Here is a 16670-nt window from a genome sequence, read left to right as displayed (position 1 = left end):
TATCCCTTGACAAGGAGTAAGGCAACCTTTAAATGAGAAGTTTCCCAAATATTAAATGATGTCAAGAAGATGTAATAAGAACTTCAAAAATCTTTGTTTCAAATAAAGAGTACACATGCCCATGACCTGATACTGGGACATGTTCAGGTAAAATATAAAAAAAAATCCATGCCTTGTTCCAGAAATCTAAATTTTTGTAAAAATTCATTTTGTATTTTCTCTACATCATTATACTAAGTATGCTGACATCTCAGATTGTTGTAGAATTCTACTCTATCTAGAGATGACAGCACAAAATTGATGACAGAAATGAATAAAAAATGTTGAGAACCTGTAATGTTTTAATTATCTAAAACTTTTACAAATTGTTTCATTAATCTTTCTGCTCCACTGAATCAATGTGCATGTTTTGGGGGAAAGCATCCCCTTTAAGGCCAAGTAAACAAGTAGTAGTCTTTGCAGGCCCTACCGTTCTGATAATCTGGCGTCGTGCTGTTCTGGAAACTTCTGGTTTCCCTTTCCCTAATTTACCTGACCTTTCCATTTCCTTGATTTGACTGTGTGGGCCCTTGTTTGTTTCAAAAAGATATGAAAAAACAGGATGTCCTGTCCGGATGTCAGCGATATGAATCTCAATGTTCTCTCTAGAGATTTCATGTAGAAGGACGATAATAGAGAGGAATATGACATACAAGGGAGATACTCTGTAACCTCTTCCATGTTAAAAAAACAACAGCAACCCAATATTCATTTAATTTCTTAAGATAAGACTGGTGAAAGGTCTCATCTCCGATGTTGATTAATCAACATTGATTCTGACATCAGTGCACTGTTATGCGAATCAGCCTCTTTCTTTGCTTGAATATTTGATTTTCAGTTGAATTATAAAGAAGGAATATGATAAGAGCTGTATCATTTAATGTACGGTCATAAGAAAATTCAAGTAAACTAAGGAATAAACAGTGTTTATGATGTCATTTTGATGAACATTCTTTGCACAAAGATCATGGTGTCATCATTTGAAACACAGCAGGGGAAATGTGGCCAATATTGCAGATATGCCAAGAACAGCCCTGTTGTGGTGATAAGGCAATCTCATATTCATACATAATGCAACCAGGGAGCTGGAAACATACTGGCAATTGTGTACCAAACCATAGAGTTGACTGCACAAAAAAAAAGAAAGAAAGATTGAAGACTGCAAATGTACCAAGTCCTCATAAAGTGATTATCATACCAATCAGTTACAGTGGCCCATGAAACAACTATGTTTAAATTTGATCAAGTTAAAATTTTGATACATTGTCAACCTTGCGTAGCGTAATGATTTACCATCTGAACTTACGTCACTTTAATTTCTGATCACATTTCAATTTGATGACAAATCGTTCTAACCATTCGACTGGCAATAAAATTACCATGATTTTCTGTTGTGCCATTTTCCATCCTTTCTTTGGGTGTGCCTATTATTTATAACACCATTAGAGATCACATAGTATCAATGAGTAGACTATGGTTATGTACACTTGTATACTAGGTAAAATATGTATTCTTGTTCGGTTTGCATGATTTCCCTTTTGAAAGAAATATTAAATTTAAAGAGTTCAGAAAAAACCCTGTTTTTTAAAGTGAAAAGTAGTTCATATTACAACAACAACAACAACAACAAATCCACACAGATGGTGTGATTTTAATGACTATGTATGATGTGCTAAAAGCTTAGAATGAATGGTTTGTGGCCTTCAAAATGAAAGCTAATGTCCCACATCATGCCCTTCATTAAAAAAACAAAGAAGAATCAAAGCCAGGGGGAAATGCAGAGGCCAAGTTGCCACTTTTCTCATGGAGCCTGTTGTGTTTGCCTCGGGATATGGGTTCACGGCAATGTTGATTCCTCCTCCACTATGTATTTTTCCCTCTGTTCATTTACATTCGATGAAATTCATGAGATGAGAGGTTCAGTAGGGTGCGTAGAAAGAAAGTTTTTGCCCTTTTTTCTGAGCCCCTGCAGTTAAAGTCACTTTTATTCTTTTATGTATTGCAGTGGATGTGAAAGTGAAGAGAGATATCATTGGTACAGATACATCAGGTGATAAGATTGGAAGCAACAATCGTAGAATTTTGAGAAAAAGTTCTTTGAAGTTCAAAACAACAAATATCATTTCTAAATCATGATATTATCTTGCCCAATAACATATTTAGACGATTATTTCATTTCTTTTTTCACAGCAGCAAAGTATCTGCTTATTTTCTTTTCCTTGTATTCTAATGTAGACAACAAAATCAAAAGGGTAGAATTTTATGAAATATCAGTATGATTGCATAATTTGATATTAGTGTATATGATATGCATATATATGATTTTCTGTATTTTTTTTTTTGTATGTGTGTTCATGTACAATGTATGTTATATTGACATTGTCATGTGATATGATGTCTTTGTCAAAGAGTAGAGAAAAGTTTCTTGATATCAAGGCAAGGTACATATGCCAGTCTTGGTATGGCTCCTTTAACCCTTTGAAACGAGTCCCAGGTATACTTTGGCAGGTGTGTGTGGGAAATGTGTGTTGTAGCAAAATCAGTCCGTCCTCAACAGGTTAAAGGGATGGTACACTTTCAGTTGAGATGGGGCTTCATGTTTCCAACATTTTTTATGACGATTTTTTTTCAGATAATGAGAAACTTGTCATGAAATGTGAAAGAACATATAATTCTAAGAGGAATTCAAAATTCATTTGATGAAAATTGGCTTTATATCCAAACAAGAGCAATCCCAACAAAAGTTGTGACCCCCCACTTTTTATTAAGATTGCTTTGTTTTACTTTATTTCTAGATATCTCAGCCATTTCAAAACCTATTTTTATCAAGTAAACATTGAATTCCTCTTAGAGTTGTATGCTCCTTAACATTCCATAAAAGTGGTTTCTAAGTATCTCACAAAAAGTTGAAAGTTGAATCCTCACCTCAACTGATACTAGTATACCATCCCTTTAATGTTTGTCTTTTCTTCTCCGGCAGGGAAAATACATGGATATCGAGTTTGACTTCAAGGGAGACCCGGTGGGCGGTGTCATCACAAATTGTAAGTGCATCGCAAGGAAAGTGCCTTCAGGGCGGAGAATACATCAGGAAAAAATATAGAAATCATATGTTAGCATATTTTAACCTGGCATGAAAAGGGTTAAGTTGCCAAACTTCTAATTCAGACTCCAAGCTTTCAAGTGATATGTGATTAGTCCCACTCCATTTCCACTGACCTAAAGCAGAATCAGTGATGGAAGTTGGCTGCCAGATTAGCACAGATTTGCAGAAAACTTGAGCTCAGAATTTGCATGCAGTCAAGCAAGAAGTGAACAGAAGCACTTCAAAACACAAAAGGTCAGATCATAATATACCATAGCAGCATGCCTCATCGAACTGAAAAGTATTAAATTTCAACACATTTGTAGATTTTAGAATTTGGGCTGGAGGTAGAATTCATTATTTCTAGGCCAAATTACCCTGCTGTCAGTTTTCAGCAAGTTTTGTTTTTGTTTTCCATGCTAAAATGGTGGCAAATGAAACTGATTTCCATCTAAAAACTGATAACTCATGTACATGTGTATGGGTCCATCCCTCGTCATGCATTCATCACTGACCAACACATGTTTTGAAACTGTCATTAGAGTGCAGATTATGTAATCTTGTTAACCCCCTATTCTATGACAATGGTCGGGATAGGGGAGGGAGACTGTCATATTGTTTCACCCAAATACGTTTGTCTGCCTGGCATTGTATAGTCAAGTTTGAATGGGAATTGACCAAATGGCTAATAAAAATGTCTTCTCTTCTTACAGCTGAGTGTGTGATGACAAGAATTCTTTAGAGTTGAAGCCCTTATCTATTTGTCATTCACATGATAATAAAAAGTTCATAATATGATGTTATGTCTCTCAGTGAACTTACAGAAGTTGCTTTACATTCAGTGTTTATGCAGACAAGAAAAATAATCCTCTAAATTCTAAACCTTTACATTTGATATGAAAGGTTGGGGATGTTCCAAAACTTGTAAATGGTCCAAAAGAAAGAATGGAAGAAAGATGTTAGATGTTAAGAGATATAGCCTGTCATGTTGAAAAGTTTTTCAGAAACAAACTCCCACTCAGCTAGAAACTTTTGAAAATCGGGCTGTAGTCTGTAATTTTTGAAAGATGCATCGTAAGTCATCCGAGTGATTATTTTTCCACCTCCCCTTGGTTTCAATCCCGTCTCGCAAAGATTTATTGGAGAAGTCGAGGGTGATATCACAACCGGAAGGAGAGAGGAATTTCCATATTTTCTACCAACTCCTCGCGGGGGCGCCAGAGCTTCTCATGAGTGAGTATTGCGGAATTTGGTTCCATCACCACCGTGGGTTAAACTGCGGTAGTTGTAAATATGTAATTTTTCATTATGACTCCAGAAACGTTATGATTTTTCACAAAACTTGTCAATGTGCAGCACTAGGATGGGGGGGGGGGGGAATCTAAGATGATAACAGCTAAGACAAGAAGAATACTAAGTCGAGTGACTTTGGATAATGTTGAATCATACCAGATAGCAATATATCTTTAGCTCTTTAGAATATTTTTTGTTTCCTGTCCATCCCCGATCTGACACAAAATGAAAAAAAAAATGTAGAGGTCACACCCCATGTCAGATTTGAAACTTTCTACCTCTGAAGTCAGTATTCAATAAAGCAAGGTCAATATCTGGAGATGAATTATGATGGGTCAGTGGTCTTTGAGTTGAAGCAGGGGTCAGGTCATGTTTTTATTACTTTTTATCTGTTTTGCAGGATGTTTAGTACAGAACCTCCTTTCTTTTTCTTTTCTTTTCATTTTAAAATCATTGGGTTGTATTCAAAGAATTGTGAAACTATTTTACTTTCATAATCAAGTTTGCCAGTGAATACTCACTGCCTTTGTTTAAAAGATGAATGATGTTTATTTATTGCTCAGTGAAAGTGGTCCTTTGCCATTAATTGGGCAGGGGGGGGGGTGGAACTTGTATGAAAAATGAAAACAGGATATCATCCGATTAGCAAGTAATGATTTCTTATGATGAATGTGATGATGATTCCTATTTTTCACATTTTAAATGCATTATGTGAATGCCACACAGTGGTGCTTGACTCATAACTATTGGACACTTCCATCTCTCATGTCTGTCTGTCCATCTGTCCGTCTGTCCGTGTGTCAGTGTGCAATGACTTTGTCCTACGACTGTATCTTGAGAACAGCTTGCAGGATTAAAGTGAAGCATGCATGAGTGAACATACTAGGATGCACTGGGCAGACGTCAGATGATTACTGTAAATGGGAAGTCTTTCACGGGGTTGATACTTTTGCAATTTCTTTCACTCCACTGGAATTGCACCCAAAAATAATTACAAGCGATTATTTTGTAAAATTGATATTGAAACATGTACACAGTACTCTCATCTGTAAAATGATAGAGAAACAAGATTTCTCATAAATGGGTCAGTGAACAAACTTAATCATGTCGCAGTTTCCACTTTGACAGAAGGTGAGAAATTCAAATGCTAGAACTTCACTGGTAATTTAATACATTGAAATGATTTATGAAGCGTGAAATTTAATTCAATCTTAAGTGATAAATGGAAAGGCCAAGATCAGGTATTAATTACCAATGCTAGCCAGTGGAATATTTGTAAAAAAAGAGGTGGGGGGGGGGAAGAGAAGGGGAGAAGAGACCTGTTAAGTGAAAATGAAGAGCTGAGGTACATCATTCCTGTTATCAGTGGTCATTAGATTAAACATGCTCCTTTCCTTCTCTTCTGGTCAGTTTGTTCCACTAGTTACCCTCTGGCAGGAGGTTAGGGGGGAAGCGTTCCCGCTGGGCTCTAGAATGGGCATCCCTTTTAGGTGCTTTGAGATGGAGAATTAGGTGAGGGGATTGGATGGGATTGGGGATGGGGGTGGTGGGGTGGGGGTTGGGGGAGAATCACATTTCCTTGTCTTACAGAAATGACTCACCCAAGCTCTACTTTCAGTCAGCAGAGTAGTGTTTAGATTATCACGCATGGCTGCTGGCATGAATTTTTGCCCTACCCTGGCAAGCATGGGTTTCATCCCCTTACCTCCCCAGTGTGTAATCAACAAGTATTGTCAGGGGTTTTGTTTTTTAAGCAATTTCTTCCCCTACCCCATCCACCCCCCCCCCCCCCCAAAAAAAAAAAAAAAAAAAAAATCCAAACATTTAGATGCCTGCAATGGCTGGCTTTTTTCCATTTAATTTCACCTTAAAGTGCAGTTGGTAAATTGTGAGCTAAAGTGCAATTGACAAATTGCAGCGAAAGTGCAATTGACAAATTTTGAGCTAAACTGCATTGCACAATGGAGGATTCGGAACATACATTGTAGAATCATTTTCCAGAAATTCTTGTTTCATATCTCCCGAGACCCCTTTCAGTTTCTCTGAGAGATTAAAATTAGAAAGAGAATTGATTATCATTTGTTTGCAAGACAAAAGTGTCTGCAAAGGATTGGTGAATGTTTCACACTAGTTGCTGCCTCTTGAGGGGAGGGCATGGCATATCTGATATCCTTGAGTACTGGAAATTTCTTGAGTCATTGAGAGAGCCATTGTCATTGTAACATTAGTATTAAATTGAAGACATCTCATATTCCATGAAAGTGTGGAGTACCTGTGCTAAAACCAAAAGTACCGTTATTTCATGGCAGCTCTGCAATCCAATCCTCTGTCAAATGACCCACTGGCAGTCAAATGGGTCATAGAACTTCTCATGTCATCAATCAAAATTTGGTGACATCTTGACTGCTGTTTTTTTGTTCTTATATATAGACCTATGTATATTATTTTGCTTTCATATGTAATACGGGCATGATTTTGTAGCATTCACTTCACATTATGGTAGTTCACTGTTTCTTTATTATGTAGCATGCAGTGTTTTGAAGAAAAAAAAAAGTTGTAAAGTATTAGTTTTATCATGACCAATGTAGAATCAACAGGAGGGCAACAGTGCCATCTTCTGTGTGAATGCTAGCTTCCTGTGGCGTCTCTTAGATACCGGTGACAGAATTATAGCATTTTTTAAAAAAGTCCGATTAGCGCCACACGTGGACGTAGCGTGTCATCGCAAAATGCCAAGGATGCATTGTCAGTAGCTCTTAGATTCTTACGGCTGCTGCCGCTGCGGCCGCCAAGGCTTACCCTAAGAGGTTTAAACTCTTTTATTGTCATGTTCACTGGAGTGCATGTCCTCTTCCAGCAGTTTGAAGAGGAATTAGCTCGAGTTCTGGCCTTCAAGTTTTCTTCAGACAAACTGTTGTATCTTTGAGGCTGAAAACTGAATGCGGTATGAGCCCTAGTGCCAGCCAGTCGCTCTTTGTTGTTCTTTTATTACGGTGGATGAAATTTGAAACTTGAAATGCACGAATTGAGGGCAGCAGTATCCTGCAATGTAACATCAGGAGACGCAATTCCTACCTAGTATGCGTGAGGCAGACTGTTAGATATTATACAATCACTGAGGCTTTCTATAAATCAATAGTGCCCTGTAGGAAAGCTAGGGTAATTGGATTATCGATATCTCTATCTGTTTTGAGTCCTGTGCCACATGCTGAGCAGTGGAGCAAGAGATATTGGATTTTTGGGGTGGGTTGTCTATCTGTCTGTCCATATTTGCATAATTAGTTGTTTTTAGTTTTTATTTCCTCTGCCACATACTGTGGGTTGGTGCACGAGAGATATTGGATTTTGGGGCTTGTCTGCCTGTGCATATTTGCATTAGATATCAAATTTTGTTGTTACGATAGGTTAAAACTGACTCGAGACGTTGTCTGCTGCGGTGAAGCTTGTAATGTGTGTATTGAGCACTATTGCTTGAGAGGCATTTTATATGTGGAATTTATTAAAGAGGAGATGATTTCAGCTTTATGTCCTGAAAAAAAGGGGGTTAAAGTTCAGAGGTCAAATTCAAGACCTGAAACTACACATTTTGTACATATAGCTTGTAAACCAGAAGATGTTGTACAATCCAAGACAGTGTCGACTGCACTATGAAACTATGCCATGTCAGGGCAATCAAGTCTCATATCAAGAATAATTCCCCAGGAAAACTGAAGGTCAGAGGTCAGAGGTCAAAGCTCAGGCTCAAGATCAAACTTGGATCACGTAGAATTACGCTCTACTGTTTGCAGCCTTTTTTGAGAGAATCATTCCCAGAAATTCAGTCAAACTTGGAAGTGAAGATGTATTCTGCTTTGAATTGAAAATATGTGTAGGTGTAACTTGCATCAGTTATATGAGGAATGTCCATGTCATGAAAGTAGCAGGTTAACTGACGTGGATTTTTGCCTCTCTGAGTGGTAAAACAAATAAACTGGAGAACTAATCCCAAAGCTCAAAGCTATTGAGACACCTGCCCTGCCATAGGGAGGAAGTGAAACAGAGACAGATGAAACATGTCAATACTAAGAGGATTTCAATGGAAAGGAACAGGTGGTAACACATGGTTAACATTCACCAGCTAAGATGATGACTAAACAATGCATTTTCTGAAATGCATACTTTTTTTTTTGCCTAATGCATACAAGAGAACAGTGAGCAAATGACAACTCAAGCAACAGTTATGATATTTCATTGATTTCTAGAGTATGGCATAATTTTGAATTTGTTACTTTTGTTTGTTGGTTGTGTATTTGAATCTGGATGTATTAGAAGCTTTATTTGAAAGAGGGGATATGCCTTTGAAATACCTTTGTACACTGTGCACCTTTATATTCTTTTTGTGTTACTGCAGAGGAATTGGAGATGAGCAGAGATCCAAAGGATTACTTCTACCTCAGCCAGAGTGGAACCCACATCATAGACAACGTCAATGACCGAGATGGATTTGCTATCACACAGGTACGTAACTATAAAGCAAGATATTTTTGCGGCATGAAATTCTCGCAAATTGGAGCCGACGGCCTTTTTTGCGGCATGATATTTCTGCGAATTGTCACTTGCATTCAGTGCATATAGTGTAGACAGGAACTTTCATGTGCATTTTAATTTTGCGAATCTTGGCAAAATTTACGAAATTAAAATGCACATGAACATTCCTTGTTTTACAGTAACAAATCCAAATAATGCCCCCCCCCCCCGACACACACACACATACAAACACCATACAAACTTCACCAACACAGGGTCGCTTTAAAGTGTCATGCCCCTATACAAGGAGAAAAGATGCGATGTTTGGGGCTGTAGTACCATGCGGTAAAGATTTTTCTCTCTTTTCCATTACAGCTAGGACAAATGAAACAATTTGTAGAATTGCAGAATTTAAAGAAAATTTCTGTTCTATTTACAACCTGTCACCACAGCATCTCTAGTGACTCTTGTTTCAGTTGCCTAGCAACATCCCCTCACAGGTCACTATCTATACAAGGCAGGTAATGACAACAAGGGATTTCATCGTCACCATCTTCCCATTTTCCCCTTCAGAACAATCAAAATAACTATCTGGTCCGATATAATTTCGTGATTCATTCATTTCTGATGTCATTGCCCCATATTGGCACCATTAACCCAGAATCATTGAATTGAATCAAGGAATACCAAGTGTTGACTCTTTGCTTTTGCTGCTGACAATAGCCACTCTGGACGTTGGCTGAATGAAAAGAGAAAGAAAATGAAAAAGAGAGAAAGATATATATATATACAGAGAGAGATATATATGGTGAGAGAAGAGAGGGGGAGGGGAGAAGGAGACAGATAGAACGAGAGAATGAGTGAGAAGATTTGATAGTGAGGATATGTTGGAAGGAGGAGATGGAGAAGGAGAAAAAAGAAAGGGATAGAGAGACGGGGGAATAGTATAAAACAAGGGTATGAAACAAGGGCAAGGGCACGAAGTCAGTCAAACAAAATGAGAGTCAGCTCAGTTTGCCAGCAGTATATAAGTTTTGTCTGCAGCCAGTTTTTCAAAGAACAAATGTGATTGGCTAACCATAGATATTCAGGCATCCACTATGTACAAAATATTTGTTAGACTTTGGGTTTTCTTTTTTTTTTTTTAGTTGTTTTTTCTTTTTCTTTTTTGACAAGGCTGCAAACTTGAGTTGTTGTTGCCAAGAAAGATGCACAATACAATTAAATGCCATTCCATTCATTCATGACAGTGAATATGTTTGACAGGGTCTCCCCCTCAAGGCATGCATACCCCGTAAAGTCGTTGTTCATAAAGTGCACAATAGATAGTAAATAACCTTTTGCGTACCTTGAGTTCTGCGGAGTGTGCACTCGTCCGTGTCCTGGCATCAGAGTCGTCAACAGGTAGCACAGAATGAGGATTCAAGTGCGTTAACCCTTTGCGTACTTTGAGTGCTGATTGGCACAGAAAAACTCTGTGGCATTGTACACACTTTCCTGAGACCCTGGCACCAAAAGGGTTAGATTTCTTTCCCTAATCCTACTCCTCATTTAATGAATGAAAGCAGTACACCTACTTCTTTGATACCTTATTTTCTTTTCTCGAAAAGTCACTCCCTTGTACTGTGGATGTGTAAAGTAATTCTGTCTGTATAAAGAGCCAGCTGCAATAGGACCATTACAGTCTCTTACTCAGGGTGGAGGTGTTGTGCATGGTTATGTATATCACTTATTCATGACGCTATATTACATTCCCTACAATCACGCAGACATCTGCATTCCAATGTTTGTGTGGTGATGATGCTGAAACCAATAAATCATATCAAATCAAAATCAAATCACACCTTAAAAGAAGGCAACATCACAGTCATGCGTATATTTTCTTGGATTTTAACATCATCCGTACAAAATATTTGAGCATGCCTACACACAGTGTCTACACTTGGGTGCTTTTTTTACTGTATTTAAAGGTTAGGATCGTAATTTGTTTTGGTCAGTGGCCCCCATGGGAAAAGGCAATATTTCAGAAACAACCAAGGAAGCATTCAACTGTTCAGACATGAGGCACCCGCAGACATGCAGGAATTCCACCATTCATTTTCTTTTTCTCTTTTTTTTTTCAATTCTAAATCATCAACAAGTATAAAGTTTGTTCTCTCAGGTCACTATTCATTTGTAAACATAGCATCCCACTCATAGGCCGAGTAGATATGATAAGTACACGTTTCTTTCCCTTTATACAAAGATTGTGAAAAAAATGATACGAAATATGTGCTTTGCTTGGGTGTCTTTGTTTGGATGGAAGCCGTTATCCACAATCGTCAGATCATAAGTGGGCTCTCGACTGACGTTAATGACCCATTTGTAATAATATGTATAAAAAGATGCTTTTGCAAACTGCAGTACAATATCATTTTACCTCTATGCCCAGTTTGATACTATAGATGGTACGACTGTGGATGTGATTTTTTAGTAGAAACAAGGATGTAATGCAATGAATTATGCAATTAAAAAGCATATTTGGTTCATATTTCCTGATGTATTTGAATAGCTGAGGTGGAGATATTTTCTGTATGATTCTAAAGGCAAAATGGAGATCCAACAATGTTATCATGTGTTTCTCTTTCAGTTTCAGTTTGTTTTATTTCTCCACTTGTACAAATGAATCATATGACAAATCACTAATTATTTTCTCTTCAAATGTGATACAAGAACTTCAGGGAATGAATGTAATTACGTGTAAACATAAACATATACCGTGTTGTTTACGCAGAAATTTTTGAGTGAGTAGTTTCTGCTCCGCTGGGTAAGGTTAATAGCTTGTGTTTTTAATTCCATGGTATCAAAACGTAAAATAGTGTTACATACAACAAGCCAAAAAAAAAAAAAAAGAATATGCATGCTCTATTTTTGCACCAGTTTCTTGTCACACGTAATGCGTGAAAATTTACTCTTATATTATACAGTATAGTATTGTATTGTAAGGTACAGGTGGAGGAGACTCATCAGTAAGCAGTTTGTGTGGCTCGGATAAAGGCCCCAGGGCTATATGGCATCTTTGTGATTCTCTTGTTTGTATAAAGTCAAGCCTAGGTGAATAATATAATGGTGATATAACTGGAGAGAGATAAATAGGAGAGGACATAGAAGGGGATACATGTATGTGAGAAGAGAGAAGTTGCGAGAAGAGAGAAGATAGTAACAGTGTTCATCATATTTGAAGCTATGTTTTAACCATGTGCAAAATTTAACTTTGTCTCAAAATTTGTGCTTTTAACTTATGAAAGTAAATAATTATATGGTAGGCAGAGTATAGTCATGGTGTTTATTAACATTAAATTCCATCAATTATTTTCTTTTCTCTTTTAAAGTGATTGAAGTCTTGAACAAATTTTCACACGTTACAGAAAAATTTAGTTGTTTTCTGTTTGTACTTAAACATCATTCTTTGGTTTTGTTTTGTTTGCTTGTTTTGTTTTGTTTTACTTCAACCCAAATACATTGTTATGGAGATGAAAGTGTGTACGAAGCCTCTTCTGTTTTAGTAAAGTGATTGTAATGATAGGAACACTGCTTAGAGCAGTAAGCTAATCATGTCATGTCTTCCTCTTTTAAAGACAACATTGTGGAAATATTTTTATGCTTTATCCAACCACAGAAAGCCTTGCAGATTATTGGCTTTGCAGACGAGGAGATTCTGGCTGTCTACAAGCTGCTAGCCAGCGTCTTGAAGCTGGGTAACATCAAATTCAAGAAGTATACAACTCACAATGGTACAGAAGGAGTCAAGATCATGAACCAAGAAGGTGGGCTCCTTATGTTGTTTTCTTTTATGTGTCCATTCAACCCTGCATAGGTCGACAGCACATAAGTCGACTAATCAGTGAAATTATGAAGGTCCCAATTTATGTTTGTTGCCTTTTGTGTGTCATTCCTCTGTGTATGCAGAAGTTGAATGCGGCCAAAGTCTATGTGTTTTCCTCAGTACTGTCAAGATCGACTTTAAATGCAGAGTTGACAGTATTCTTGAATGTTTTTCATTTTGTTTTGCTTAATGACTGTCAAACCCCTCAAGGCATGAGGAAATTTCTTCTTGTGTTTAGCAGATATATATTAGATTGTTGCCTTGCTGATCAATACATGTACCCATCCATTTTACAAATTCACATCCTTCAGTGCTGTAGACAGTACGTTTGATGGATTTATGATCATGATTATATACAACAGAAAAATGTCTCGTGGATCTATGTGTACCATTCTGGAGAATGTACAAAATATTATCCTGTAAGTATTTGATTTGATTTGATTAACACAATAGTTAGGGAGACCAGGTGGAACATATGCAAGTCTATGCAGATTCACTGATTTTGTAGGGGGTGGTTTATATGCCTGATATTACGCAATTGTATTGTTTTAACATATTACCGAAGATACAGACTGCTATGTTCATTTTTTTCTGTTAAACCAACTCTGTAACTGAGATATAATTGCAACAGCATACTTTCAGAGGAATTTGAATGCACAGACTACATGAGATGGAAGCTGCTACAAACTAACAGGTTGTCTTGGTGTTGTGAGATACATTTGTAACCTGATTACTGATTTAGAACAAGAAGGACATAAATGAATGACCTCAGAAAGGAGGATTAGGTCTTTCTGGCTCCCAGCCAGTGACATTCATGATGTGTGCGTGTAGACACCACTTTTGCTTTGTTTTTCTCTTTTCTTTTCTTTTTTTGATAGTTTTTCATATTTGCCTTGATAGGTGCTCATCCACGAAATGTCAATTATGTGTGAAATTGTCCGATTTTATCAAATTTGTTTTTATGCAGCTGGCTGCATTTGTAGATCTTCATACCCTTTTTATCAATAAGCATGAAAATTTAATTGAGTTAAGCAATTTGCCAAAAATCAACTTAATTAGGTCCCATCGTGCCTCAGCTTATTACCGTGTTAATCTCACTGACAGCCTCTCATTAAAATTTGTCTGCCAATGCATTTTGATGATCAAGGAAAAGTTAGAAGCACTTTTTTTTTCAGCCACGAGCATGCACTTTTAGCAATCTAAAAGTCTTGACTTATAAAGGAAAAAAAATCATTTATGGACAAGGATGCTCTAACTGAGCAGTTACCACTTGAGCTTTTTGTTAATTTTTTCTAGGCCACTAATGCAAGATAGTTGCACACTATCAAAACAAACAAACAAACAAACAAACATGTCAAACAGACATGACACACTGACAGATATATAGATATTTGTACATACATTACCAATACCAGTAATGCTGTAATTGTAGAAGAAAACTTATTTGGATCATAATTTACATTCCAACGTTGCTGTCGTCAATTTTATCAAAGTCCAACAATCTGTTAGTATCTTCACCCCCCCTTTTTTTGTTTGTTTGTTGGGAAATCAAATATTTGTAGTGCATTTGGGATCCTCTCTGTAAAATGGCCAAAGTATGCCTAATAATCATGAGCTCAGTGATGGTTACTTGGAGCACTTCAAACCGTTCTACTCCTCTGCTGACCATGGTTACACTCTGACCTGTAGCCCCTTGGAGCTATCCACAGCACTTGGATCTGTCTATTGACACAGCATATCTACTGAATGCAAGCATTTTTTTTTTTTCGGGGGGGGGGGGGGGGGGGTTACGCCTGACTAATTCTTTTGGACTCATCCAGCATTCCACAATTTCCATCTGTAAAGAACTAACAGGCATTGGAAAACAGGCAGGAATGGGGAAATATTTTTTTCAGAGGCTTACGGTATTATCTGAAGGAAAATAGGGTCAAACTGTACACTCCAGGGTTGCTCGGTACACTACACTTTAGACACAATTGTGCTGCGTGAAGCATTATCATACTTGTAGAGACACAAGAAAAGACAAGCATTTTCAGTCTGTAGTACATGGTTCTTGACTCTGTTTATCAAAATCTTATTTTAAAGAATGCCTCAATTTTTCAGAAATGAGAACTCAATTTTGATCTTGACCTTTTCTTTAACTTTTGTTAGAGTGCTGCGATTCTTATCTGACCTGTGCTACTGTAGTGCAAGGAGTTGTGTTTTTATCTGTTTAAACTAAACAGATGATGTGAGTTGCGATGTATGTTACTCATGAGTCATAGATAATCATGGATGAGACTCAATTTCAGGAATTATTACAAACTCTGTGCTTTGCTCTACTTATCGGCATTCTACCTGTGTCCTCTGTTTGCTAATTGAAGCAGATGTTCCGAAAGCTAACTGTCATTGAAAAGAGATTATGTTATGATAGTCACCTTATTGCATCACAAAAGCTTTTCCGTGAGACTTTGCAGTGTTACACCCTGCAGGGTTTTCCCACTGACAAAATGACAAAATTGCCTTTGTTGTGGTTTGTATTGGTTTTTTTTTTTTCCCTGGGGGGATGGGATAGGTAACTAACCCTTTGTGTGCTAGGGTGGTGATTCTCACAGAAATCTCCATGGCGTGGTACACACTGTTCAAAGTCCCTGGCTCACAAAGGGTTAACTTTATGCCAACATAGCAGCTGCATGTTTAGGCTTATAGCTAAGTGCATAGCAACACAATTTGTCTGAAGTTATGTTTATATATCTGTGCTTACGTTTTCCCCTAAATCCTCCATCTTTGTAGAAATGGACAGTGTCTGCGACCTCTTCCAGTGCGAGAGACACAGCGTGATGGGGGCGCTCACCAAGCGCACCATGTACGGGGGCAAAGGGGACAAGGTCACCACATCGCTGAGCGCCTCGCAAGCCTTCTACGCCAGGGATGCACTGTGCAAAGCCATCTACGACAGGCTCTTCTCGTGGATTGTCAGAACCATCAATGAGAGCATCAGGGTAGGTTACTGTCATCATTGTAACATTTGAACTCTCATGCGTTTCTAATATTCATAATTGTCATCATGTGGTAACATAGTTGCATCATTATGATTAACCACAAAATTATGCATCCAGCTAATTCACTGTGAGCATTAATTTGAGATGTACTATTTCTCTTACCCACTCACACTAGTATGAAGAGTTTTGTCAGAAATATATCAGATCCTAGCAATTTTAATCTGTTATATTGTGACTTCTGGTTTGGAAAACCTTTCAAAGCATTGAAACATTGTAATTATTGTCAAATATTTTCTTGTAACAATGACTGGTCTTTCTTTTCCTTCAATGCAAGCTAGCTTCCTATAGAGCATTTATGCATACTTCTGTAAAATGAAATTGTGTATGCTCAGTCACTATTTTTGATATCAGTCTCTTTTCCAGAAAGATTGCATTATTGTCTTCCTTGTCATTCTCAAAAACTTTGTGAGTTAAGAATGATGCCGAATCGGTTATTTTGAATTTCACCTCCTTTCTTCTATATTCTCTTCTCAGGTGCGAAAAGGAGCTGCCAAGAAAGTGATGGGCGTTCTGGATATCTACGGCTTTGAGATCTTCAAGGTGATTCACGTCAGATACTTTAAAAAGCTTTTATAGTGGCTCTGTCTGACCTTGTAATTAATAAGAACAAAGCTATGGATTTTTACAGCCTAAAGCAGTATTTTCTGTTGTGTGTCACCCCACAACTGTATGCTGTGAAGCAAAAAAAAATCATGTCGTTCTGAGTGATTGTCCATTCATGTTCTGACGAGGCCAGATCAAGACAGCTGTGAGATACTATCTAAAGATATAGCCAAGACTCTGCTCATCTGAAATGACCTTACTCATTTATTAGCATTGTTAAATATTGCCCCATCAAAAA

At 37.5% G+C, this 16670-nt stretch overlaps 1 protein-coding gene across 1 annotated transcript in view; it reads left to right on the top strand.

Moving 5' to 3' along the window:
* The window catches only part of LOC139726727 (unconventional myosin-Ia-like), a 109882-nt gene that overhangs the window by 51593 nt on the left and 41619 nt on the right, over positions 1-16670 (top strand). Inside the window, exons 7-12 of the mRNA XM_071637721.1 lie at positions 3020-3083; positions 4259-4357; positions 8808-8914; positions 12582-12729; positions 15561-15769; positions 16304-16369. Coding sequence (XP_071493822.1) covers positions 3020-3083; positions 4259-4357; positions 8808-8914; positions 12582-12729; positions 15561-15769; positions 16304-16369 — 693 coding nt within the window. The remainder of the gene's footprint in view (positions 1-3019; positions 3084-4258; positions 4358-8807; positions 8915-12581; positions 12730-15560; positions 15770-16303; positions 16370-16670) is intronic.

Source organism: Diadema antillarum, unplaced genomic scaffold (genome assembly GCF_040938485.1).
Source record: "Diadema antillarum isolate AM-2024a unplaced genomic scaffold, OU_Dant_1.0 seq00000097_RagTag, whole genome shotgun sequence".
Taxonomy (NCBI): domain Eukaryota; kingdom Metazoa; phylum Echinodermata; class Echinoidea; order Diadematoida; family Diadematidae; genus Diadema; species Diadema antillarum.
This window is presented reverse-complemented; position numbering and strand designations above follow the sequence as displayed.